Here is a 27889-nt window from a genome sequence, read left to right as displayed (position 1 = left end):
CTTTTCCTTTAATTTGTCACATAACATTACTTCCCAGAATTTGATCCTTATAAGCGACACTATGAAATTGTGGAATATTATAGAGGGTGTATTTTTTTCAAAATTAACTCGTTCGATTCCCGGCTAAGGAAAAAGATATTTTAAAAAACTAATGATGCAGTTTTCGTTTTTATCAAAATCGGCCTCGTAACTCCTTTCAGCATTTTTCGCTAATCCTTATAGTTTCGTATTTGGCCCTGAAGGCCTATTTGAAAAATTCACCCTGTATAGTAACAGGCGTAGAAACGAATAGTACACAGAAACCGTTACCAATAGTGCAGTAGAGACAATGTTAGCGAGCTCCGGGTACAGCAGGTCGAGCGCGGGGTCGAGCTGCGCGGCCTGCAGCGCGGTCACCAGCGCGGCGGGCGGCAGCGCCGAGCGCCGCGCCCAGCGCAGCAGCCGCGCGCCGCTACACACGAGCCGCAGCCACGCCAAGCGGTGGTGCACTCTCTCTACGTCGTCGTTGAACGACTTTCTAAAAAATACAACTTAACATAATAGAATATCTCTTGTTTCGAAATTAGTTAAACTGTAATACAAGAAAAAGATAAGGCACAAAGTAAGCCAAATCATGGAAAGCAGTTAAGTTTGGCTTATTACTTAGTTTACTTGGAATTAAGTGAATGCTTGACTTTATAGAAATCCCTAATAAGTGCTTGCAAATCAATTAATTATTTATTATTGCATGAGTTCTTGTATACCTACTCTAATAACTACTAATAATAATATTGTCGATCTAATATACTAAACTGAAGTGATATTACTATTCTTATATCCAATATTTAGAGATATTATAAAGATCATTTATTGAATGAATGAAATATTTATTCGTAAATTAAAATGTCACAATTTAATAATTACATGTTAATAAAAGTTAGTTAACATACCTATATTTAGCAAGCAGATCACCAATCGTACGCATTACCATGCAGCTCTTATGTGCTATATCCCTTTGAGTTCTAGTGCTATGATCGGCGCTCCAAAAACTACCCTTCACACAATCCATTAGAAGATTGATTAAACATTCAACCAAATTCAAGCAAATGTTCAATTCTTTCTGGAACAAAATTATATTTAGACAAAGATCATGTACATTAATGATTTAGAAGATCACCACAAATACTTAATAAACGGCAATTTAACAAAAATCATTTAACTTCTGACAATAGGTTAAAAGTTATCTTCTGTTACTGTATTTACTTACTTTAGAACTTTAATACAAAACAAATGTATGCAAATAAATATTTAGAAACGTTAAAACGTAAAAATAAATGTTTGATTAATTAGATTCCTGTATACAACTGAATTTTAGGATGAATAAATAACAACTAACCATATCCATTGCTTCCGTTTTAACACCAGGTTCGACTAAAACAACACTCCTTGCCATAGTGGACAATATAGCATGGGCGGTATCCAGAGCAAATATTGGCGCTGGAAGCTGTCTTAAAATTGCAAGATTATCTTCACCATGAAAAGGTATTGTGTAACCTTTTTCACTTCTTAAGTGTTCTAATTCTGCATCCATACTTTTATCAAAACCCTCATGCTCATCAGATATCTGCAAAAAAATAAAGATTAATGTGATAAATCAAACCTCAAGTATTAAACAAGGATGCAAACCCTAAGACTCGAACCCTAAAAGGAATTAAGCTCAAGCAAGGCATAGATCGGAACTAGGTGAACCTCAAGGAACTAAGAATTCCGTATATGCAGATACAGCTTATATACTACTAGATTTGACAATATGTCTAGACAAATGGACAAAGGCAAGTATTATGAAAATTAAGGCCTTAAAAGTACAGATTAAATATGTAAGTACCTTATTTGAATTGGTTATCAAATCCAAGGAAAACAATTGTATTAATCTTTTACGCAGAAGGCGAGTGATACTCAATAATACTTGTAATGCCTCACTGGGATGACCTCCATGTTGTCTGTCTGCTATTGTGAGGAGTGTCTGTAATACAATTGTATAACATTCCTTAATATATAAAAGTCAAAAATTGTACAAATAATATAAAAAATTCTACACATGCTAAGATAAAATTTTAATATGTATAATCACAATAATTATGCAAGTCATTAAATTACCTTTACTATAGTTGGTCTATTTAAAAAGATTTCCACTGGAAAGTCTCGTAAAAACACATCTCTGATAAATCTACAGCAACGTCGAGTCGACTTCAGCAACTTGAGGGAATCCTCCACTAGAGTCAGTGTCTTCAAATCTGAAGTGCTTAATTCTACCCAAGGAAATAGGAGCACACTAATGCCATCTAAAGAATTTGAACTGTAATGAAAAACACATTTATTTCATATTGCATTGATTGTCATGAAAACATGTTTACTCCTGGGCAACTTTTTTGGCTAAATTTGAAAACAAGTAGGTGTCTTTTTTAGTTTGAAGAGAAGTTTCAAAGATGAAGGCTGATATACTAACATCACAATATGCAAACTTAGTGTCCGAATCACCTCTCTTATGTATTTCTTCATACATATTGCATATATTTCCTATGTATAAAAAATCCTCACCCTTCACAGCTCGGTTGATCTCTTTCTTCATTATGAATTGATGTTTCCTTAGAAGAATCTCTGTTAGATCCTAAGTTGTAATAATCATTGCTGGAATTAACTGCATCTGAGCTGAAAGTTAAAATATATTACAAATGTTTAGCAAATGAACTATACTATGACCAATACTTGTTTAATTTCTAGAATAGGATATTACAAAATCTTAAATTCCAATAATTATATAAGTTCTGAGTTCATCGGAATATACTGGAAGTTACATAACTTCCCTTTGCATTTACCACTGGCACTTAGTTACCTTTTTAGCAAAAATATTTGTACTTAGGTTTTTAGTTTTTACCTACATATATTAAATACAACTTATTATATGCTTCAATTATTAATTATTACTATCAATTATTAAATTCACTTCTACAGACCTTGTTTCAGATAATAGAAGTCTAGGTATATTAACATTTTCCTCTGATTGCACTGTGTTCAAGAACCGCAATGTCTCCAATACATCTTCAAAAAGCTCCATTGAATCCTGTCCTATCTTGTGCCTAATTTTATTTAAACTGCTTATGATTTGTTCTATGCCAAACTCCTTAGCTATGTATGTTCCACTTTTAGTCTGAAAAAAAGACAAACAAAACACTAGAAGAATCCTAGTTTTTAAAATCACATTAATACTAGAACTTAAATATCACCAATGAAGAAGAATTTTGCAACAAACATATATGATGACTGCTATAAACACAGATGTATGAAATTAACCAATACAGACATGGTTGGCTTAAACATAGCTATGACTATGAGGCTATTATGATAGGAGGCCCTCGGTCAGCTAGCAGAGAAGTTTTGGGTTGACAAGAAACAAAAACAGCATATTATATGTTTTATGTAAACATTTCCATTTGACATAGAATTTATTCACCTTGGCTAATGAATAAACCTATGTAATACAAATATTTAATACATATAAAATTGTAAAACATTTTCATAATTTTATTTTTAACATAAATAATATGATAAATGATTTTAATTTGTTAATCAGACTATCAGATATATATTATTATATTAGAAAGAGAGGATTATATAAATTACGACACTTATTCTATAACAATACATACTTTAACAGTTGTAAGAAGAAGTTCAAGTGCTTCTCGCTGCAGTGTAGGCTGGTGCTCTTGGAACCAGGCGAGCAGCACTTCCAGGAGCTCCCTGGTAGTGGCCAGCTCATCATGCAGTTCCCACCCCAAACGAGACTTCGCGAGAAGTAGCTGAAGGGAGCGTTCACGTATTTCTTTCACAGGATGGCCTAAAATATGACGATAAAAATGAAAAATACAAATGTATTGAACGTGGGCAAGATTCACTTAAAGAAAAATTGTAAACCCGATCAAACTCTGGGTAAACTTAGTATCATGAAAGATAAAAAGTAATAAAATATCTTGTGGCAAACTTACAAAGTTTCTTTATATATGTAGGAATGGCTTCATTAGAGGCCATTGTAAATAAAAAAAAACTATGCACACACTACATTTAAACAAATAACATAAGAATAATATAAAATCTATAAATAAAAAGCTTAAAAAGAAACAATTTCATATTTGTTTACGAATACTTTCAAAAGTTTCAAACATTTGAAGTAAGACGGCCGTTTGTGTGTCAACTTGTCAAGAATCAAGATTTCCACTAGAGATGTTAAAAAACTTATTATCGATTTTTATAGTAATATCAATCGATTTTTTTATAAATCGATTATATAAATTACGTGTTTAAAAACTTTTAGCGACAGTTCGCATCTATGCAACGGATGAAAAATCGCGAATTAAGTTCATACGTATAAGTAGATTAAATAAAAACGGTGCCACCTTTAAACACGTAAAACCCGCTGCCGAAGTTATTTTATAACGAAGAAGGATAATACCATAGCAAATATAAAATAGGACTGGACATAACACATTTTCATTATTTGATTTATATTTTAGTTTTTGAGACAATAAGATTGTCATTTTGTTGGGATGCTCATCGTTCCATTTTAATTACAATAAATATAACGTTTAATAGTACTAAAATTTGTATCAAAAATGCTATTTGGTTTCATAATTTTTCCTTGTAGTATAGGTATTTAATAGTATTTATAGATATAGTAGTATAGTTATTTCTCGGTAGTGTTTTTATTTTTCATTTTTGTATATATGTACATTTTGTATATAAGTTTTTTATTCGTATATACTCGTAGTTTAATTTATTTTAGCGTAATGAATTAATTATTATTTTAATTTTTTGTTTGTACATTTATTGTAACTAATTGATTAAAGCTAACCAATCCTTTATAAAACATCCTACCACAAAACTTATTAGTAATATAATTTATGTAATGTTTCTTAATCCCTTATTTAAATTTTTTAAATGAAAATTCCTTTGATTTTTAGTTTTGAATTGGTTATTTTATATTCATATAATTTTATTTTATTTTTAATCTGATACATTATTAATATGAATATCTTAGATTTATTATTGGAATAAGAATAGCATGTACTTTATTATGTAATACAAAAATCGATTTTTGACAAATCTATTAATGTTGAATAAAGAAAAATCGATTCATATTTCATCGATTCTTTTCCATTAATCTCACCTCTCTAATTTCAACTAAAACGTAGTGGTTATATTTTCTTTGATTTCAACAATATTTAAGTCTATGGTTTCAACCACCAACATTTCTTTTACAGACTATGTATGAATATCGACCTAAGATGGATTGTTCAAAGGATCGATTTTTCGATCAAACATATAGATCTGCTTAATACTCTCTCACATATACTCAAACATTACATTACATTTTCTGTTGCAATTGTATAAAAACTTACCCCTTTTTAGCAACAGTACCTTGCGTTTTTTTTCTTTCGCATAAAATAAAAATTATGTAGTAAGAAAGATAAATGACCTTCTTAGCAAAGCAATTAAATATACCCAATATCTCTTTCTTCGAATATCTAATACAAAATTCTATAGTAATCGAGATTTTTGCGGATCCGATCATTGGATTTCGAGTTGAATCGATTTCTATGTCGGTATTTTTTTAGCAAAACTTGCTACTTCTCAAAGAGTACAGTATCTCATATAGTATATAGGAACATGGTCACTCTTTGGTCGTCACCCATACTTTTAAAAATATTTAAATTAATATTTGCCAAAAATTGCAAAGAAAGTCCTTTTTATGATTCTATATAAAGTGACTTAAATTACGGAAAAATCACTCAAGATCAATAAGATTGTTGGTTGGCAAACTAAAATATCATCATACAGATTAGCAATAATTTTTCTGTGAATCAAAGATAAATACTGTAGACAATATAGAATACTGCAAACATAACTGTCATCAGCTGTCAGCTATTATAATGTCACATTGCGATACAGATTACAGATGTTAAACGTCAATTCTAATCATAGTTCTTAATTTGTTAAAACTTATTTTTTTAAAGAATAGTAACTGCTAATTTTGAAGTAATACACTCTATAAATTATATATTAGTGTTTGAATATATTTTGCTATGTAAGTTTCCTGTTATTTATGATTTTTTCTCCATAGGAACACTTCCAGCACTAAAAACGAAACTGGCCCAAGAAATATAAAATATCCATTTATGTACTTACTCACTCAACCTGAGTTAACATTAATTATTAACTACTAGTAATTATGTAGTTTGTCGCGTTTCCTTCTCTTTGTACACTCGTACATAAACAACAAAATGAATTATAATACATAAGAAACTCTATAACATACGGCGACTTACGTGTGCTCCCGACCGGCGCCGAAATTAGACAGAAAAACGTACATTTACTGTAATGTACTTGAATAGATATAAATGTATGAAATAAATTGCACTAAGTGATATATAAATCTTAGAAAGAAGAATGGAAGGTTTCTAGCGAGGGATGCTACTTGCGTGGACACACTGGAACCTTCTCATTTTCATATATCTTCCAGGGCAGCCGGTGTAGTGGCGACCGACGCTGAAATTCGCAAGTTGCAGAAATATGGAGATCTTATTAAAGACTACATATTTCTGCCATTTGGTGTTGTAACATTGGGGCCATCGGGTTCCAATGCTAGATTATTTTTTAAGCATCTGTCCAAACGGTTGATAGAGTCAACGAATAACCGGAGAGCTGGCATATACCTCGGACAGCGAATTAGCCTCGCTATCCAACGAGGGAATGTTGCCAGCATTCTGGGAACTCATCCCAGGGACAGCAATTTACATGAAGCTTTTTATATTTAATTTAAAATATTGTTATATTACTTTTGTATATTACTTTCATTATTATAATGTTTTTGTGATATTTATTATAGTAACAAATCTCAGAAATTATTAATAAAAACTTATATAGAATTTAAATAGTTTCAACAAATGCGCAGTGTTTCTTGTGTACAGCTCATATTGAGATTATAATAGAATAATGTTTATTTCTTTCTATCTTTACAGTCATACATTAGCTAGAGTTAAATAAAATGTTTGCTTAATATTTATTAAAAAAGATAAATTTTATATTATACAATATAAAATATATTTTGGTAGAACCCATTGTGGTTCGACTCTAGCGGCACCACTGCCACACCTATTTCTGCCTAATAACAGAAGTGACTGGCGCTGAAGTTTCCGCTCCGTTTTGAAGGGTGTGGTAAGGGGACATACTTATCAGTTGCGTTCCAGCTTATTCCTTAGGGGCAGCAGCACATCTGTGGCTAACCTCAGGTAGAAACATCTAATCCTTTCTGGGGTTGATTACAGATGTCTATGCGCGGCAGTAGCCACTTACCATCAGGAGGACTGCATGCTCGTCTGCTACTCCTATATTATATGAAAAAAAAGAAAAAAATATACCTGGCAGTAAAATATTTATATACTAATTTCAAACATTTCTTATTTCATAGTATAATTTGTCATATTTTTATTTTCAGTGCAAGTTATCATGAGTTACTGAAAGGTGATGAACTCCTTGTGTAAAGTACAAGATCTGAATCTCTACTGCTCAGCAGCAGTTATTGGGCCACTGTGAACCAGTGTGCAAGGTGTGCATAATTTACTTGTTAATGTACTTGGGAAAAAAAAATTGAATCTAGTGTAATTAGAAGTAGTTCAAAACAAAAGTAATTCAAGTTGTATTAGATTGGTTAATTGACAATTTAAAGTGTTTTTTGTACATAAATCAGTTTGTTAATATTTGCATTTACATAATATGAGCTTGCAGTGTAAAAATAATTTTGTAACTTAATCATATAAGTTATATTTCCATATTTTTAAATATTTCATATGAATGAGTTTTAATGCATCCTTTCTGAACCATTTTTCAGATGGCCGAGGTAAAAACATTGCTGAAAGAAGCTAGAAAGTTCATTGATGATAAAGATTTCAAATCAGCGCAAGAATGTTGCAAGAATATACTTCGAAAAGATAAACAGAATTATCTTGCTCTAGTTCTACTAGGTAAATCACTTCAAGATTCTGATCAAGCCCCATTAGCATATCAAAAAGCTATAGCATCAAAACCCACTCAACCATTAGCTTGGCATGGGCTTGCAACCTACTATGAAAGAAAGGAAGATGATGCATCAAAAGCAAAATTATTTGCTATTTATGGTGAAATGCTTAAATTGCAGCTAGAAGATGGAAAAGTTACCGAGATACTTACTAAATTGGGGGAACTAGGGTCTTCATTAAAAAACAGTGATTCTATCACATCTATCATCAACTATATAAATGAAAATCACGAAGATACGTTTAAAAATGAAGCTGTAAAGCAATTTATTCAACTTTTGAAATCAAATGTGCCCTGCAAGTCTGAAGACGTACCATTAGCATTAAATATTTTAAATGATTTATATACCAAGGATCCAAGTGATTATCTAATGCTTTTAATATGTAAACTTATTTTACAAAAGAGTGATTTTGTCTCTGCTGTTGAAGAAATCATTGCATTAGATTTATTTTCTAATATTGAAGTTAAGAAGTGGTTATGTGAACAATTATGTGAAAGTTTCATTGATAAAAATTCCTTCAATGGACTTGACATACAGAAATATATCGATATTATAACTGTTGGTATAGAAACATCAAAATATGTAGGCCTCCTTAAGAGTATGATTTCCTTTGATAAAGGTCTATATTTGGAAGCTTATAAGCAATGTGTTCCTCTAGTCAATTATCAAGAAACAGAAAAAATTGAGGCGACATTCATAATAAAATGCACAATTATGTTAAAAAAATGGCCCGTGACACAAAAGCTTGCTACTAATTTTTTGATGAAAGTCAGAAATCCAGAATTAAAGCTCAACCTACAAAAATTCCTATTTTTATCTTATGTTGAACAACAAAAATGGTTAGAGGCAATTAATATTGCAAAAGAAATTTCAACTACACATCTCAATACAGATGAATTAGCTTCATTAGCAAAATGCTACATAGAAACCAATGAGTCAGCAGAACATGTACTAGAAAATCTTGACAAAGATCAATTTATACAGCTTCAATGTCTTGCTTTATTAAAACAAGAAAAATATAAAGAAGCCATTTCTGTTTTAGAGAACTGTAATGAAAATGCCTTAAATTATTATTATCTTGGCAATGCATACTGGTATCTCAAAGAGTATGACAGTTGTTTAATAAATCTACTCAAATCAGCTAAAGTGAATAGTGATCATGCTGATACATTTTACTTTTTGGGAATTTTCTATGACCAATATAAAAAAGACTTACAAAAAGCCAAAAAATGCTATGAAAAAGCATACAGTCTCTGTGATTATGAAAGTAATTATGTTAAAAACTTAAGTGAAGTATATGTTAAAATGGGCCTCAATGAGTCAGACTTTGAATTACTTAAGAAAGCAAAGACAACCTTACAAAATAAAGAAACATGGCTAAATTTAAGACTAGGCTTACATTACCTTAATAAAAGAGAGTGGGAAAATGCTATTATCAATTTCCGTGATGTTGTAAAAGCATCTCCGAACAATCTCATTGCTCTAGAATGTCTAGCAGATGCCTATTATTCTCGAGGCTCGTACACCTCCGCGTTAAGAGTCTATAATAAAGTAATGAGTTTAAATCCAAACAAAATTCATTCATGTCATTGCCTTACAAATATTGGATGCATATATGCATTACTGGCACAGTATGGTGAAGCTATAGCAACATTTGAAAAAGTCTTTGAAATTGATCCATTCTTCCTCTTAGGACTTAAAGGATTTGCAGAATGTTCAATGAAAATAGCAAGGAAAAAATTTGAAGCTAATTTGTATGGAAGTGCTCGTGACAGTGCTCAGTGTGCAATAGATAATTTGACTAAAGCTTTACTTAAAGGAAGAAAGTTTATGTGCTTATGGAACCTACTAGGAGACGCTTTAATGTTTGTAACAAGATTACCAAACAAATACAGCTACGTTTTTATAAAAGAATTTTTCGATCATTCAAATGAAACCACAATAAGAAAAGATAAATTGGACATCTACCCTCAAGCTATAGCTTGCTTCTCTTTTGTGGCAAAACACAAACAAGAGCTTGCATCATATAATTTAGCTTCTGCATATTTTGAATATTACCGTGCCACGAATCAAATTGCTCACTGTCACGTTGCTTTTAATTTGATGTTGGCTTGCATCAAAGAAAAGCCTACTGCTTGGCGTAATTGGAACTTACTGGGTAAAATATGTGTATTTTTGAAAAGATACGATTGGGCACAGCACTGCTTCATAAAAGCATTAACTGTAACCCACAAATGGTCTATAGCAAAAATATGGTGTAACCTGGGAACACTGTATCTGCAAGTAAATCTTTATAAATTAGCTAACCATTGTTTTTGGCGGGGTCAATCTGCTTTACCATCATATCCACAAAGCTGGATTGGTCAAGCTCTTATAGCAGAAGTCATTCGCAAGGAAGAAGCAATGGATCTTTTTAGACATGCTTGTCGTCTTGGCTACCATCCAACAAGTGCTCTTGGTTATGCAGACTGGATTTGTAGTACTGTTAAGAATCTCAATTGGAAAAATGATCCAGAATCCAAATATGCCATAGAAGGCCTCTATGCTGTCACATATGGAATTGACCTAATGGAATGGTACTTAACTTTTGAACCAGATGATCCTTGGGCTTGCAATATTCTCGGTAACTTACAAGAAAGAAAAGGATTGCTAAATTCAGCTTTAAAATCATATCAAAAAGCTCATTTACATGCAGAAGATGATAAGAAGAACCTAGTACTCTTAAATATGGCTAGAATTCTTGTCAGACTGGAGAAATATGACGAAGCAATAAAAACCTATAAAGCTATTGATGAGGCCGGTTTGGATTCTTCTTGTGGTTTAGCTCTTGCACTTTACAAAACGGGACAATATGAAGATTCATTCTCTGTATATGATATGGCGTTACAATGGCTATGTAATGATGACGCGGACAAGGCAGATATTCTTGTAGCAATGGCTGGCATAGTACACATGTTTAAAGGAAAAGATGACGCTAAGACGTTATTGTTTCATAGTATTCAAGCATCACAAAAGAAACCTACACCATATAGTTTGTTCTCTTTATGTTCATTAGGAATAATTAATTCAGATCAAAGTCTTACTATGTCTGCATTAAATGAGCTGCAGAAATACGAGAAAGACAGTAACTTTGCATTTGACATAGGATTTTTGAAGTCATATGTTGCTTGTAATGAGGACATCGAGCTAGCTATACAAATAATCTGTGACGCTCTACACAACCATCCTAGTAATGGACCACTTTGGTTCTGTATGTCACAGTATTGTCTCAGAACATCACAATCAAAGGCATCGATTGCCAGTGGTTGTGCCCAAAGAGCTTTTAAATTATCAACATATGAGGAACATAATTCTTACGATATTGGAAAGATGTTTGCTATAGCTTCCATAGCAGAGTACAATGCCGGAGACAGAGTGAAATCTTTGAAATTCGGAAAAGAAGGGTTGCATATAAATCCTTGCCATTCCGAACTTTGGGCTGCAGTCTTGTTTACTTTGATGTCTAATAAAAAGTGGTCGAGTAAAAAAAGATGGATATTGGCCATGCTAGGATATATGCGTAAACATTTGACAATGACTCGCCCTCTTAGCAGGTGGGTTACTCTTGTAGAAAAGAAACTTACTAGGTAAGAAATTTAAATAACACATTTTACAATATTGACCTTTATATTGCTATCCAAAATACTTAAAACGATTTAATGGGATGTTGTGTAATATGTTATTTAAAATTAGATTGCAATTTAAAAAAAGAAATATGATGTCTTTGTGTATTTCAAGATAATTATACATAATGAATTGAATTGTTACATTTCATTTACAAATGAATTAACCACATAATTATGGCCAGTGCAAGTAACTTCAGTAGTGTTAAACTAATCAACATTAGATGTATTTAAGTAGAAGTTAAGTAACAATAAATTGTAAAATTTTATATTATAAATGAACATTTTAACTTCTGGAAAATAATGATTTTAATTACACCAGGTAAAAAGTCATGTTATATTGTGTCAGGTTCCTTTTTAATCATAATTATAAGGGTTTGTCATGGAAGCAACCACAGAGGCAATCAATGAAAAATAATAGGAAAGAAGAACAAATAACAAAAATAATTCAAGAACAGCATTATTGACAGCTTGTATAACTTAATTTTTAGAAGTGTTTTATTCACTTAAATTGAATGAATTTAAAAATAAGGTTATTTATTTCGTAGTCTGTTTGTCCTCACAGTTATTACTAATTCTTCTGAATACAGCTAGAAATTTATCACCACGATTTCGTGTCACCTTCTGACCCTCTTCTGAGCTTTCGAATAATTTGTCCACAACTATATCATTTTTCTGGAATAGAGTTAAGGTTATATATTAATACAAAATTATTACAAAAAGTTCTATAGTTCCATATGGGTCTTGGAAATATCAAATCAAATTTTCATGTTATGATATTGATAGTAAAGGATTTAAACTTTTGTTAAATAGAAATCCTACAACATTTAAACAAAAACGAGATGCATAGCCTTAAGGCTAGAATTTAATCATACAACCTCAATAACTGTGGATTTGGTAAAAGGTATTAGGTAAAAGTACTATTCATTTATTATTCAATCATCATACCAATTCTTCGCTGGATAGTCTCTCAAACAATGGATGTTCTTCAAAATGTGTTACCATCCATTCATGTAAGTCCTTTACATCAGTAACAGTATACACAATTCCCTAAAACAATTTATTTTTATATCCAATATGTTTTCCACATTTTATACTATCTTGAATAAATATTATATGCACAAAATGTTTCTCTTTCATAACATAAATTCCCACTGATTTTTAATATATTATTAGTTGATAAAAACAGTAATATTCCTCATATTCAGATACAGACCTGCTCAGCCAGAACATAAGCATATTCTGACAATAACCATTTATTAATAATTCTCCATTTATGCTTGGCCTTTTTAAAGTGAGGGTCGGGATACAAAAAGAACACCTTTTTAAGCTGAAAATTATAGGATTGTATTAATCTCAACTAATTGAATACACATGGTTATATCAGAATGAATTAACTACTAACATACCTGTCCCTTGTGAAAGAAATTTGGTAGATATTTCATGGCATTTGTTCTTAAGACAGCTATGTTTTGGTAACTATCAGGACTTTGGATCCTTAAGGCATTGATTCGGTCATTTACGTAATCTGACACTTTTACACGAATCTCCAATCCAAGCATCAAAGTTTCGGGAAACATAGGAGCCAACGTAACTAGAACAGTTGAATGAATCATCTATACATATAAATAAAATTGGAGTGTCTGTTTGTAATATTGAAATAACCACTATTTACTACATGCATATTAATATACATATGGTACATATACCAAGATAACATTTTTTTTCAATTTTAGCCTGTCTGTTTGTTCTGGCTAATCCCTGAAATGGCTGGATTTTGACAGGACTTTTATTGGCAGGTAGCTGATGTAATACGGAGTAAATTAGGCTACTTATATTTTAGAACTAGCTGTGCCCCTGTTTCTTTTTAATGCGGCCGAAACTGCGAGGCACAGCTAGTATAAAATAATATTAATACAAGAAAATATATATTTAAATTGATAGTATTTCAAAAATTACCCAATAGGCCTCCATATCCACATCCAACATCTAAAAATTCAACTTTCTTCTTCTGAAATTCATTTGTTTTTAGTATTGGATATAATTCGGACCAGTCGTAATCATCTGGATGAGCAGGGCTAAAATGAATTTTTATAATCACATGATAGTAATAAAACATATTTTACTTTTATAATTCCCATTTTAATACGCTACTACAAAATCAGCTGACTGGCCTGTGGGCCAATTGGATTTAACAAAGTAAGGATGTGCCCTATAATAATAGCAAATACCCATTTCATTTCAGTAACCAGAAGGGCAAACAGTAATAACTGTTACTGTTAACATAAAACTACATTACTCATAAATTCTTAAAATATAATGTTATTTTATTTTTGTAAATAACAATACCAAAAACCATATTTATAAATGAAACCCAATTAAATAGTATACTTACTAATCAAAACAGTGATCTGCGATAGGGTTAGAGTGAGCACGCTGCCGGTAGAACTTTTTTTGTGGTAGTGACATTGTATTTGTTTTTGACGAAAAGTTTAAATATCTATATAATAATTAAATCATACATAATAACTTCAATAAAACGCCGAACGGCTGAAATAGAATAGTTCCTGTTTGTCAATAAAACTATTCACCATCACCAATTTACAACAAGAAAATTGATTATTCTTTATCTTGTTATGACATGTCTGACATAAATGAAATCTGACATTTGTCAGTGTTGTACTTTTGTGAGTTGTCATATAGAGGCACAGACTATATAAAAACACTACGTCGTCAACTTTTCTATGAGTGTGGTAGGTGCTTTACTTACTGGCTATCATAATGTTGTTAGGTTTTGTAAACTACCTAACCTCTGCGCCAGACATAAACAAATATTTGACTTTGAGACTGCTCACACATTTGAACACTTATTTGTTTAATTTTTTTAACCTGTCACTCATGCCATGGTCTCCTAGCAAGTGGATTTTACGCATGTGCCGCAGGCTCCACACATATTTACAGTTTGAATGTTTTGATATGGGCTCGAAAAACAAAAAATCAAATGGCAAAGTCCAAATATTTGAAGCAAGCTTTGAACAAATACTCAAATACCCGTCGTTTACTGTGTTCAAACATGTGTTCAAATGTTGGTGCTGCCTGGCGCGAGCCGAAGAGGTAGAACATATTAAGAAAAATTAAGAAACATATTTATTAAAATAGTAATTTATAGTTCCAGTAATTGGGAACTTGACAGTTATAACAATAAAATATGAAATATGTTGGATATGATAGCTTATAAGTAAACATAAATTATGCAGTATTTCGTTTATTTTTTAATACGTTCTAAGTATTTTAATTTTTAAAAATAAATTTTCGATTTTTTATCTGTGGATTTTAAATCCCAAAACGGCGACAGTGCTGCCTCAAATGTCATGTGACGTCACTACATCGAAACCAAACAAGACAAATAATAATTAAATCATTTGCTGTTAGAGTTGGTTGAATTTATAATATGTTGTGAACCGAAATGAAGCCATACTATATTAAAGCTGATAGCGTGAACCTGCTTAAAGAATCTCCATATATGCAGTGCAATAAATCAAAATGGATACAAAAACTTCCGTGAGATAACCTATGGAAATATCAAATAAACAACGTAAATAAAACATTCTTTATATTTACATTTAATCATATCGGACAATTAAAACATTTCTTAACTGACTTCAGACAGAAGAAAGGTTGTCTTCAAGTGATTATTAAGATTTTTTTAAATATACTTATATTCTTTTGTGAACTGTTTTAAGGTTATTAATTGGTTATATTTATATTTACAGATCTTCCCGACAATCGTATAGTGACAACGTTATAGAGTATGTGCAGTTTAAGAGGAAGGCAAGTTTGTGTTTCATGAAAAGTAAAAGTTGTCCTGAACACAAGGTACATCAATGAAAATGAAAATGTGATGACTGTCCTGCCTAGAAGAAGAGGAGCCAAAAGTTTCGAAAGTGGGCACCAGTCTGAAACACATAAAGTAAAGTACACGGGAAATAGTACTTCTTTACTTGCATAACCTACCCAACAAGATGAAGGAAGAAAAGTGACCATACAGTTCCTATTATTGCATTGCAATTTAATTCTGAAAATGACAGTGATAAAAATATATATCCATTTGTTACGGAAAATAATTTTAGTAATGAAGAAAAGCAGACACGCAAGCAGCACAAAAATTTAGCTTAGGTGATCTGTAGTAATTATTGTAACTGTAACATATGATAAATATATACAAAAGTTCTACTGTGTGTACTCACTATAAACCATATAGAACCATAACCAATAGAACCATATAAACCAAATAAACAAAGAAATCGTGTAATAAAATACTAATATTAGCAAATCATGTATTTTTAATTATACAGTCTTGTAACTTAATCAGTGCACATGCACCATCATTAATAACACAGTCATGAAATATTTTAATTGTGTCCTATTAATTACAGAATGGGCCCTTAAAATAGAATTCTCATAGACGTCTTATAATTCTATTCTTATCATAGACATCTATATAATATATTAAATATATGAATACTTCCACTTGCTGTTTTGTTTTGATTACGTCCCGTTCCAATGATTTGGAATTGACGAATCACTAAAATTATTCCTTTTTTTCAATAATACTTACATAGATAGTATAACATGTCATTGCTTGCAAACAGAGGATTTAAACATATAAGAATCTGCAAGTTCTTTAACGTTTATGAGATTTGGGTTTAGGAACTTGTATAAGCAAATTTGTTAGGATATTTAGCGATCATACTTGAACACATCGTCACTGCACACGCCTTGTAATTTGACATTCTTGCAATTGTACTAATAAAAGTTAAATAATTCCCAAGATTTCCCCTGAAGTATGTGTAGCGTCGAAGTTTATTTCTATACTTTCAATGTGTTGACGTCACGCTACGAAATGACACTTGACCGCCTGTTTTGGCGTAACGTTCCGTTTACCGTAATAAAAATATGTTTTTTATTAATAAATAGCCCTTTTTTCGAAAAAATGATCAATGAAAGGCATATATAATACGTATATGAATTCATTAAAACAGTTTACCAAAAAGTGTCAAGTAGCCAATTATTTAGAAATAAAAAAAAATATTATTTTTACAAACAAATAGTCATTTACACCACAACAATAAAATTATTAAATTCTATTTAAATAATTTCATAAATATTTTTCAGGTGGTAGCAAAGAGTATAGTAGTCCATAGAACTCTTTGTGGGAGTCGAACCACCCGGCGGAATCGCCTTCAAACCTGTTTGTGCCTAAAAACAGCAGTGTTAAGCGTTGTTGTGTTCTATTTTGAAGTGTGTGGTAAAGGAGACATACTTTTTCGAGGCGTTCCAGCTTAGTCCTCAGGGGTAGCGGCGCATACTATTATTACTATTTTCAACTAAGCAAACCTCAGTAATCTCACTCTGTGTATTACTCATAGAGAATTATTATATCCAGGGTATTACTGCATTTCATACCTTTTTGCTATACTAGCGCCATTTTTGAGAATGAAATTATAATTAACTGCTTACAACTGGATACATTTGCAACAGATATCTTATATAAGATGGTTCTTCTTACTTTTATCGTCCATACTTACAATTTTATTACTCCCATGCAACAATACTAATTAATATCGTTGTGTGGTCACGGACACGAACTCGTCCAACCTTGCACTTCCATCCCTTTTTGTAATATAAATAAATGTCTGTTGTCAATGTTGTCAAACGTCAAGGGACGGTAGAAAGCCGTCATGTTCATGTCAAGTGGTCTCAAATGAAAGTTTTAATGATTTTTATATCCTTGCAGTTAATTTCCATTAAATGACACCAGATTGTTTCTTTATCACAATTCTACTTGTGTAATGTGATTATCGTGCAAAAAACTACATGCCTTCAGTTTTCAAAAGGAAAGTCTGTGTCAGGTAAGCTAATGTTTTTTATTATATTAACTGCACGTATGAATACCGTACTGTAATAATACAAATATAAATACAGCAATTTATTATTAGAGTTCACTGAACGATAGTATTACATTACCGCCGTTAAATTTAACGGATCAAGGCGATGTATTTACGGAGTACTTCATTAAAATATATTCGGAAAAGTTATCGTGTAATACATCGCATAATTTAATATTAATAGATTGTTACTAGTATAACATGTATTATAACTTATTCTTTCGTCAAAAACGTTATAAATATCCTTTTCTGCATCTTTCTTTAGCGACACTTTTTTGTTATAAAAATATTTTCTTTGTTAAGCCATGTCCTTTGTTACCCATTTAATATGCTCAAGGCATGGAGGGTTTTATAAGATATACTCACAATAAACTATTTATAAAAGAAGTAGTCGTGATTTGTAAGTTAAAGAACTTGGCAAAGTCACATTAATTTATATATAGTCTTCAATTAAATATATTACAAATCATTATGTATATGGAATGCCTTACTACAACATGAAATAAATATATTATATGTTCTTAGTATCTCAATTATATTTACATAATAATACATTACCTAATCATGATTTGTGAATTGTTTCAATCAATGCTAAAATTTAATGCTAACGTTTCAATTTAATGCTAATACAATAATTTATGAATACAATTTGTACAGCTTTTAATAAATTACTCAAGAAGTTTATTTATTCATAACTTTCTAAAAAATATATAAATGATATTATATTAAATACTAAAATAGTGTTATCATTATAATTATGTACTGCATCTCAATTATTATTTAAGTAGCTATAAAATATATCTTTATGAACTACATGTTCATAAAGACATATTTTAGTGCAATAAGAGATATATAATTTCCACATTTATTGGTGTTACTTATAAAATTCAAAGTAACCAGATATTCTTTTTATTGTTAATGTAATTTGTATTTACTACTTTTAATTGTATTTACTACATTAATTAATACTACATATTTTATTGGTTCACATATTACTTTTTACATATTATGATTTTTGCATTATTTGTACTGTCATTGTCACATGCCCAGCCTTGTTGCTTAGTTTTCGGATGGCGGCAGTCTATTGCCAACGGCAACAGCACAACATTGTTTTGACGTCGGAAATTGGTCACCCACCCATGACCCAACTCACCCGAGCCACGTGCGTGCACTCGTCGCCGCAGCGCAGTCTGAGGCCGGCGTCGCTCGCGTAACACGTCCGACAGCGCGCCGGCGTCGGTTCTTTACGCGGCCGCCTGTCAAATGTAGGGAATGTTTATTGATACTCGCAAACAGTTCGCTGTACGTAGTGAATTCTTTCTCCATTATTGTCGGTTTGTGTTATTAGTGCTACCAAAATGAGGAGGGAGGGCTCTCAGTACAGTTTGAGCGCAGCCGCCTCTAGATCGGCGCGGTTGCTCACGGAGAGCGTTTCGTCCAGCGATGAACCCGAAACAGAACGATTGCTGAGCTCACAGCCACCGTCTGCCGTGGTGGTCGTGAACAATGGCCGCCGGGAGTCACTCACTGCGCCGCCCTCGCCCACCGATTCGCGGAAGAAACGAGACCACCGACACCATAACTACATGAACCATCTCCACCATCTCATTCATTGGAGAGATATCTGGGGAGGAGAACCTCACAAAGCACAAGAGGTATTGAGGTTATGGCATTTTCATTCAGATTCTCATGCCCATTGACCAGCATATCCTTAAACTGGCATGGTAATCCATTGTTGTTGATATTTATTCTGATCCTTTTTTGTGTGTTTGTACGTCTAGCATTTTCCTATTTCGTTTATCTGTTGTCTTCTAAATATAACCTATTAATAATAACTTAGAATGTTTTACAAAACCGATCTTGCATTCAAAATGGCACCGAAATGCTCTTTTTGTTTACTTTATTTACTCAACTGAGTTTCCCTTTGTCATGTAACCTTGTATTCTTTTTAGTCATTTGAACAAAATCTTGCCTATTAGGCCGTCAAGTTAGCGATCTAGCACAAGAGATTACAAAGCAAACCTGTGATTTATTTCTTTTATTATAATGCGCGAATGTTATATTCCTATTTACTGTCTAGTTCTAGTTATCGTCAGTATTACTTTTGTGCATTACTGGAACGTTACAAACTTCCTGCCGAGGCGTTCCGAGTTAGTCCGAGTACGTGGGGCTGTTGCCTGTTACTGATCTCTTGCAATGACCTCAGGTACTCCACCTATTTTTTTCAGAAAAATGGCCACCTATATTCAAGGATAACATCGACAATTGCTCTTCTTTATCGTAATATAAAGTAATTGATTACTTCCAAAATTTAATAAGTAGGTACATATAAGTCATCAAATAGGAAATTACTAAGTCTAAAAAACAATAGAGAATAAACATCAAATGTACTGAATTAGATTTTATTTGTAACTCAATAAAATTTTTTAACCTTCAGTTAAACGCCTAGTAAAAGACACGATTGTTTCTAATGCAACGTCAAATAGATGTGACCCAAATGCAGTCATAAAACATATTCAACGCCAGAGTTAACATACTTTCATAATTCAGAAACGTGGCGTACACACATTTATAGGTAGGTACATCATGATTATGTTCAAAAATGTCGTCATACATTGCATTTCATTTCTAAATATCAAAATAATACGAAGTCACGTAATAAGATAGTATTCTCAATCAAAATTGTGAAAGTAACGCTCTCTTTAGTTAAAAGCAAAGTAAACCGGGTCCCAAGGACAACTAACCATTGTAATCTTCCAACGGGACATTCAAGGTTGCGATTCTTTTGTATTGTTAAGACATCTTACATCTTTCAAACGAGTTACGGTAAGACTAAAGACCCTACGTTTATCCAGCCATAAACCACAGCAGTTCCTAAAAGTGATTACGGATTACAATTACTAATTTTGTTTCACCTTAATTTTTTAAGTCATACACAATAGATTTTTTAAAATATCTATATTTAGTTTGAAAATCCTTTAAAAGTTGATAAGAACCGTTTTTAGGATTATATTGTACGAAGAAAGAGAGATTTAAAAACGTAAGACGACTATTTGTATTTCGTATCATGTACATAAATTAAGATACAGATTAGCCACTTTTCGGTAACCTTTAACTGGCAATAAAAAATGTAGAGCAGTTCTTGCTTCAACCCTATCTATGGAAGAGGGATCTCTCTCCCAAAATCGAACTATACCTAAACGTTAAAACCCTTTGATAGAAAGTGATAGAAAGCAGGTTACTATGAACGGGTTGAAATTAACTTAAACGGACTAATGTTTATTATATGAATACGGACAATGCAATGGTCGCAGAATGTCATATGCAGGCAACATGTGATATGAGTGCATGGCACAAATTTATTACCGGGAACGAAGCGCGTGTATTCAATCTACTCCCGACAATTGAACCGCCACTTGGAGAAATTATGCTTGATGACTCGCGTCTCACAGTACAAAGAGCATTGTTCATTTAGAGACTTGGTTACCAATTATAATTACTATCTGCACGTATGTTTTATAGAGTTTGATAATGTTAGTTAGCGACAACATAATTAAAGAATGTCATTCATGTGGCATATAATATATTTACTATTCTGTCATAGTTTAGAAAGTATATTGACCAAGTGTAGTCTGAAAACCGAGATAGGCCTTGTTGTTACTTTACAGCACGAGGCTCTAATCAAAATGTCATCTCCTGTTTTGAATATCAGCACAGCCAAATAAACATAAAAGTCCTTATGTAACGACTGTTATCTCCAAAATACAGACACATCAAAGGACTACGTTTGCAAACCTTATACGTTTGAAGTCTTCCTGTAACATCGCTTTCAAATGGTTTAAGCAAGATCAATTTGCGCATTTGCATAGTATTTGACTAAAAACACCATAGTATTTATAATAAAACCTTGTTTGACGAATTGACGATCATTTGAGCCGAGGGACTAAATTTATATTTATTGTTATCTTCATAATTATAATTATCGCAATATTGTGCTTACCTAATTTGTGATATTACTAGAATCACTGATAACATGATTCGCGGAGCCTTATAAATTGACATATGCGTGTCTATCCAGATATCATTATCATTCGCATCATTAATATCAATGTAAACAATAAATCTAAATGAGGAGTGAGTGGGCCTGCCTCATTGAAGTTTCGCATCGGCCAGATTCCGTTAGTGTTATGTTTTTAGGTTATCACTACATTTATCATGTTTATTTTTAAATACTCATCCGTCTTTACTCAGCTAAAAATTCAATCCATCACTACTATCTCACTTAATTTTTGGAACATGACTGGTTTGCAATTTTAATTAATCTTAAGCATAGGTCATTAATACAACGTCTGTTTATGAAAGATTTATGAAAAAGAAAGAACACTTCTGTGTTCTGTGTGTCTGGATTATTATAGTCTTTATTGAAATTTTAAGCAACGTCGCGTCTAAATTGTACAAAACATATATGTACCTATATACAATAATTATGGTGGTAACGGCCCTGTTTCATGTCTCATGTCGCGTGCGGTAACACACGGGGGACATTAGCTGTCATTTTATAGCAAACCTAAGATCAACCGTATCACCGCGCTAACCTCATGTTTAGACAAACTAAAAATGTGCAAACAGGTAACCCAACATTATTCTCTGACATGTGAGCATAATGTTTGTTCCGGAGTTATCGCTGTACATCAATGGAATTTCTATTGAACTCAACACTTATAGATAAGATTATTGTCTTGATTTGAAATGTGTTACACGTTACAAACATCGCATTTTTCAGAACGGAACGTGTTGTTTGTTAAAGACTATTAGCACAATATATAAGTCCTTGTTGTTAAATAGAGTCGAACCTATGAAATTGAAGGTCAAGGGTGAATAATAAAAAGTATTGGTAGTAAATAAAGGAAGGTCGTCGTACTGCGAATAAACATTTGAAGTCAACTTTTCTAGAGTTACGCATCAGTAACGTCCAACAAAAGGTAGAGTCGTCCCCGTGCACATAATAAATGCGCGTAGGTAGAGTAAAAAACAGGCAATTCCTTTGTTACGAATATAATATATTCCTTTACGATACCATTACAATGATTATCTTAGATCAACAGATGATAGTGATGTGGGTGTAACGACACGTTATCCGTAAGCTTTGTCATAAAAAAACAAGCCATCCTCAATCCCTAGATTGGAAGGTTTAATATACATATTTACCAACCATCCTCATTTGACAAATTTGGCCCATGACAACATTTACAACGACTTCACAGCCACATAGGGAAACACCGATTACTTAATAAATTAGACAGACATGCGAGCATCACGATATGTACCTGCTGTGTACCTAATAGACATAATTATTTATATGTATAAGATACGTTATAAAACTGCCAGCAGTCATAATATGCGTGCAGAACAAATAAAGATTCTTGTCCCAATACTTTGAGAGTATAAATACTATATCTATTACCTGTAAAATACAACCACAATAAATTTACAGTTGAATGATAAAATTAAATTAAACTCAGGAATGCTTAGATGCATTCCATTCCCGTTATTTAATTATTATTTTACGTTAAACTTTAAATATATTGATAACATATGTAAGAAAAATATAAATATTATTAAGGTTTTCATATTAGGTTAAGGTGGTAGAACCCTTTGTAGTTCGACTCCGCCACCACAATTTTTTCTACCTAATAACAGCAGTGTTAAGCGCTGCTGTGTTATAGTTTGAAGGATGAGATACTTTTCTGGCATTCCAGCTCCTCAGGGGTAGCGGTGATCTCGACTAGGAATCTAATCCTATTTGGGGTTGATTACAGATAGATGTCCATGGGCGGCAGTAGTCACTTACAAACAGGTGGACTGCATGCTCGTCTGCTACTCCTATACTAAGTATATAAAAAAAATCTTATAATTTATTTGTCTTATTTATAAAGGACGTCGGGGAAAATAGATTAAGGATTAATTTTTTATATGCACGTCTCTCTCTAGTTTCTAGCAGTAGCGAGATGTCTTTTTAATACGCTTTTATTTAGCATTAGATATAAAAATGACAATTCACAGACTTGGAATTAGTCATTCTGACGTGAACCAAGTTTACCTATTCATAATATTAGTATTATTTTAGAGGCATATCAATTATGTGCTCAAATCTGAGATAACTTCTTATGCCAACAAATGTTCTTAAACAAATTATGTATATGTTATAGGTATGTACGCTGTTAGACTAGTTAGCGTTTGTCTCAAGATATACAAACGCGGAAATCATACAGTGATGTATACCGCGCGTGAGATGCTGCTTCTTATCATTATAGATAACGTGTACGAACAAATCGCGCGTGTCCGCACTCATAAAGATAAATTAATACCTTAAATAAAATGACCGCTGTGTTGTCAACCCAATATGTGTCACACTCAGAATACAACCAACGAGTAAGTTCAACTAGATAATAGTTTATTTTTCATTAATGAGAGCGACATCAATCGCTACGCTCTATATATACGAATCAGACTTATTAAAACATTTTGACTTATAGATTCGGCAATCGTACTTATGAAGTCCTTTATGGTGAACAAGGGATACTTAGGTGTGTTAATTATCTAACTCAATAACATTGCTTTCTGCATCGCGTACCGAGATAGCTATTTGACAATTTACATGTTCTGAAATGGTTACGTCACCAAGTGATGTTTCGTAAAGCTTGTTATTTTTCTTCCTTTTTATTTCTTGGTATCTGGTAAAATTGTCAAGATTGTTTGAACATTTTTGATCTATGTTAATTTACTCGTAAATTCCAACGAACATCTTTAATTACTTCCAACATTACGCTGCTAATTTTATAATTTATACCTAATTATTTAGTTTCCATATACATTACTCATTTTGGTGTTCATAATTATAGCTTGCACTGATTCCTTGTGTCGTGGGTGGCATAAACACACACTACGACCAGTACCTACCCAAAAACAACACATCAAAAGATATTAAATATGTAACTACAAGTCTACAATATATATGAATTTTTGGCATAGAACGGAAATCTGAATTATTCATTAAAGTTTTTGCCTGCTCGGGGATGAACCCTCTTCATGTAAGACCAGTATAATGCCGCACGTGTCAGTATTAATAAATTGTTACTTTGTGATGAATTTAATTAATTCAAATGATAAATTAAAAAGCGTAACTTGCTTTACTTAATTTTTTAAAGATTTTATTACTTTTCTTACTGTACTCGATAAGTTACTAGTAAATTACTTTTATTTATATTTTCCTTTACAACATCAGTATCAACGCAATCTATTTCTGGTTAATAAATGAACCATGATTTGTCACAAATTAACAATAAAGTGAAGTGCCCTCCACTTCTGCAAGTGTCATTCGTCAAGGAAAATCTAATTAAGTGAAGAGCGTAGATATTATCACAGCAGCGGCGCTAGGAAAATTATATTTGGTACATTTACGAGCTATATTTAGGACACGTGTGGTACCCTCACAAATTATAGAAATGCGTAATAAGTAAATCTATGAAATCATTCCTATGTAAACTCCGTATTTTGATATTCACGTCCGTGTTAATGTTCGTATTTGGCCTTGCTCTGGCATTATCTGTACTTTACAGATTTACTGACAGTTTAAGGACATACAACTATAAAAAGTTAATGATGCTTGTAGTTGCAGTTACCGAAACGATTTATAAGTGTAGCTCCTCTACAAAATAAATTATGTAGAGCCGGTGCGGTGGAGCGCGTGCGTGGCTAAGAAGCTCTAAACCATTTATATTTTTATGTTCAGTACGCTTGAATACATGTTATATTTTGTTGTACACATTTTTAAGCAATACATTTTTTTTTTGTAAGAGATAAAAACGTCAAAGTCAATGAAGTGGTAAGAATTTTGAATGTAGTTTCGTTAGTTTCTGATCAGCATCGTATGTATGCTGTTTTTGTTAAAATATGTCACTGTCATTAACTACTCCAAATTCCACGCATTGTTTAATTACATCATACTAAACCTTGGTATAGTTTGAGTTTTGTTTTGTTTGAATTTTAATTTTCATTGAAGCAGTGCTAGCTTGATGGCTGGAAACTGTCCATTGAGGTATCTTAGGGACGCACAACTGATTTCTCAAATCGGCGTATTAGTAGTTGATAATCATTTGCTGAAACGGTGATGGAAAACATCGTGAGGAAACAGCAGACCTGAGAGTTCTTTTAAAAAAATCTCATAGGGTATGAATTCCGCACCTTCGCATTTGGCCAACTAGGACCCTTTCCTAAAGGCCCCACACTCTCAAAGGAGACTCCAGCCAGCAATGGGTATAGGTTGACGGCGACACTTTGAATATCATAAGGTTGAATAAAAAGTTTTATGTAGTAAGTATCTAAGATCGTTCATCTATTTATTTATTTTTATGCTTGTGTTCAAATGTTTGATTACCTTTAAGTGCTTCACATGCCGCGTACCTTTTAATTACACCGTAGATAACCTTGGTTCACAATATCGTAATGTTGTATAAAAAGTTTTCTGTGCTATCTAAGATCGTCATCACCTTATTGTATACATTTCATTTGCATAACCAACGTCATCACAATAAATTTATAATGCAAATTATATACGAAGATCCTTAAAATACGTTTGCTGCTATCCTTTAACATATCTGTCGTACGACTCATCAAGGCTGTTAATATGGAGATATTATATACACCTACACAAATTATGAGATAGATAGAAATTTGGCCTTAAAAACCGTAGGAAACCGTAGGAACCGTAGGACTTTAGCTTGAAGTTACAAAATTTCTTATCAAATTTCCAAAACTAAAAAAATGCTCTATCTGCATACAAAAATACTTTTTACAAGGCTGCGTTTCATTTAACATCAGGTCAAATTGCGACCAAACGCAAACCTATAGTAAGTTAAATTGTATACAAATTTTAATACAAAAATAATTATTATTTATTTAATTCAGATGTCTGATTTCTTGTAAAGTCTGGTGACTTATCCTATGAAATTAGTAAACAAGATCCAAACGAGGGAAATTGGTACAACATGAGTAATTCCTAGCATACAAAATATTATGCTTTAGTACCAACAGCGGATGAACACATCCGCACAGTGGTAGAAATTCTGATTTGATACACATTTAGATGTGAGTATGTATCACTGTTTAATTACAATCTTCAAAAGCTTCTGATTGATTTTTGTTGGCAAAGCAACTTTATCAATGACTTAAAAAAATTGGATGGCTACAGTTTTCTTGAAAGAGCTTAAAGGATTAGTTTATGTTACAAATTACAGAGTAATAATTCAAATCGTCTTACGGGGAAATAAGTTTTAATTAGTTTACCTTATGAGTTATGATTGAAGACCTTTCAAAGTATTATAGTGTTCTTAACAAGAATTTGTTAATTACTGAACACGTGAGATTGTATGGCATTTATAATTGCACGAAGTGCTCTAGTTTCTTGCTTGATTAAAGTTTATTATTAGTACACTTGACATGGGGATTAGGCGTTTACTTACACTTATCTAACATAATGGGTCTATTAGCAAGATTAAACGTTGATTTCACAAGTTTATTGTAAGGGCAACTACTTAATTAATATAATCGAAAATGTATTTTTATTATAGATAAACATAAAGGTACCAAAGGCACATGCAATACAACTAATGGATACCTGTAATAAACCCCAGACAGGATTGTAGACTTATCAAATGTCGGCCACAGAAATCTACCAAGAAAATTCATTTAAGGCGCCGACTCCGAGCCACCGAATATATTTTCTTAAGCCCACAAACCTTTGCCCCCCATACGAAAGGGTTTCAAATTGTTTATACAGGCTTTTCTTGCAAAAACTGTAAACAAATATTTAAAAAAACATCTTCAAACATATCACATATTTAAAATTCAACTCTTTTATAAACTTAAAATTATAGCAAAATAATTCAGCGTATAGTTCAAATAATTATACCTATTAAATTTTCAGTTGTCAATTTGCCATTTAAGCATAAGCTGTCAAACGAAGTATCCCTTTCTCTTTAATTGTGAATCAGAGTTGCTAGAAATATGCATTAAAAGCATTGAAAAATACCATGAAATTTTCCGAATGCCTGCCTATTTAAAAAAATTATTGCCGCGCTTCGTGGTAGTTAGTAGAACAACAGTATATTATC

At 32.3% G+C, this 27889-nt stretch overlaps 4 protein-coding genes across 7 annotated transcripts in view; 2 read left to right on the top strand and 2 right to left on the bottom strand.

Annotated features, from left to right (window-relative positions):
* LOC140753299 (rotatin) overlaps positions 1–4224 on the bottom strand; it is a 39104-nt gene extending 34880 nt beyond the window's left edge. The window contains exons 1-9 of the mRNA XM_073087801.1: positions 4023–4224; positions 3687–3874; positions 2994–3187; positions 2578–2688; positions 2137–2335; positions 1865–2002; positions 1376–1603; positions 930–1099; positions 310–517 (exon numbers count right to left, since the gene is read on the bottom strand). Coding sequence (XP_072943902.1) covers positions 310–517; positions 930–1099; positions 1376–1603; positions 1865–2002; positions 2137–2335; positions 2578–2688; positions 2994–3187; positions 3687–3874; positions 4023–4065 — 1479 coding nt within the window. The 5' untranslated portion in view covers positions 4066–4224. The remainder of the gene's footprint in view (positions 1–309; positions 518–929; positions 1100–1375; positions 1604–1864; positions 2003–2136; positions 2336–2577; positions 2689–2993; positions 3188–3686; positions 3875–4022) is intronic.
* Positions 4225–5971: 1747 nt separating this feature from the next.
* Positions 5972–12073, top strand: LOC140753188 (superkiller complex protein 3). Of its 2 annotated transcripts, none has more exons than XM_073087626.1 (3): positions 5972–6118; positions 7529–7639; positions 7922–12073. In XM_073087626.1, the coding sequence occupies exon 3, from the start codon at positions 7922–7924 to the stop codon at positions 11735–11737; it is 3816 nt and encodes a 1271-aa protein (XP_072943727.1). In that variant the 5' UTR covers positions 5972–6118; positions 7529–7639; the 3' UTR covers positions 11738–12073. The 2 variants fall into 2 exon arrangements, with proteins under 2 accessions (XP_072943727.1, XP_072943728.1); XM_073087627.1 differs by having other exon boundaries at positions 7529–7701.
* Positions 12074–12213: 140 nt separating this feature from the next.
* LOC140753194 (tRNA (guanine-N(7)-)-methyltransferase) lies at positions 12214–14402 on the bottom strand. The gene is made up of 6 exons (XM_073087639.1): positions 14165–14402; positions 13729–13847; positions 13179–13363; positions 12986–13099; positions 12718–12819; positions 12214–12444 (listed from the first exon to the last, which is right to left on the bottom strand). Exons 1-6 carry the CDS (start codon positions 14236–14238, stop codon positions 12307–12309), a joined length of 732 nt encoding a protein of 243 aa, XP_072943740.1. The 5' UTR covers positions 14239–14402; the 3' UTR covers positions 12214–12306.
* A 2609-nt stretch (positions 14403–17011) lies between these two features.
* Positions 17012–27889, top strand: part of Arms (Ankyrin repeat-rich membrane spanning) — a 63578-nt gene continuing 52700 nt past the window's right edge. The window contains exons 1-3 of one of the 3 annotated variants that reach the window (XM_073087615.1): positions 17012–17124; positions 17567–17681; positions 19066–19372. In XM_073087615.1, the coding sequence (XP_072943716.1) occupies positions 17647–17681; positions 19066–19372 (342 nt within the window). In that variant the 5' untranslated portion in view covers positions 17012–17124; positions 17567–17646. Of the gene's footprint in view, positions 17125–17239; positions 17682–19065; positions 19373–27889 lie in introns of those variants that run through there. The other 2 variants (XM_073087620.1, XM_073087617.1) reach the window with 2 other exon arrangements.

Source organism: Epargyreus clarus, unplaced genomic scaffold, assembly GCF_041222505.1.
Source record: "Epargyreus clarus isolate Ecla_fem2 unplaced genomic scaffold, WU_Ecla_fem_2.2 ptg000026l, whole genome shotgun sequence".
Classification (NCBI taxonomy): Eukaryota; Metazoa; Arthropoda; class Insecta; order Lepidoptera; family Hesperiidae; genus Epargyreus; species Epargyreus clarus.
The sequence above is the reverse complement of the archived record's forward strand: the minus strand, read 5'-3'. Positions and strand labels throughout refer to the sequence as shown.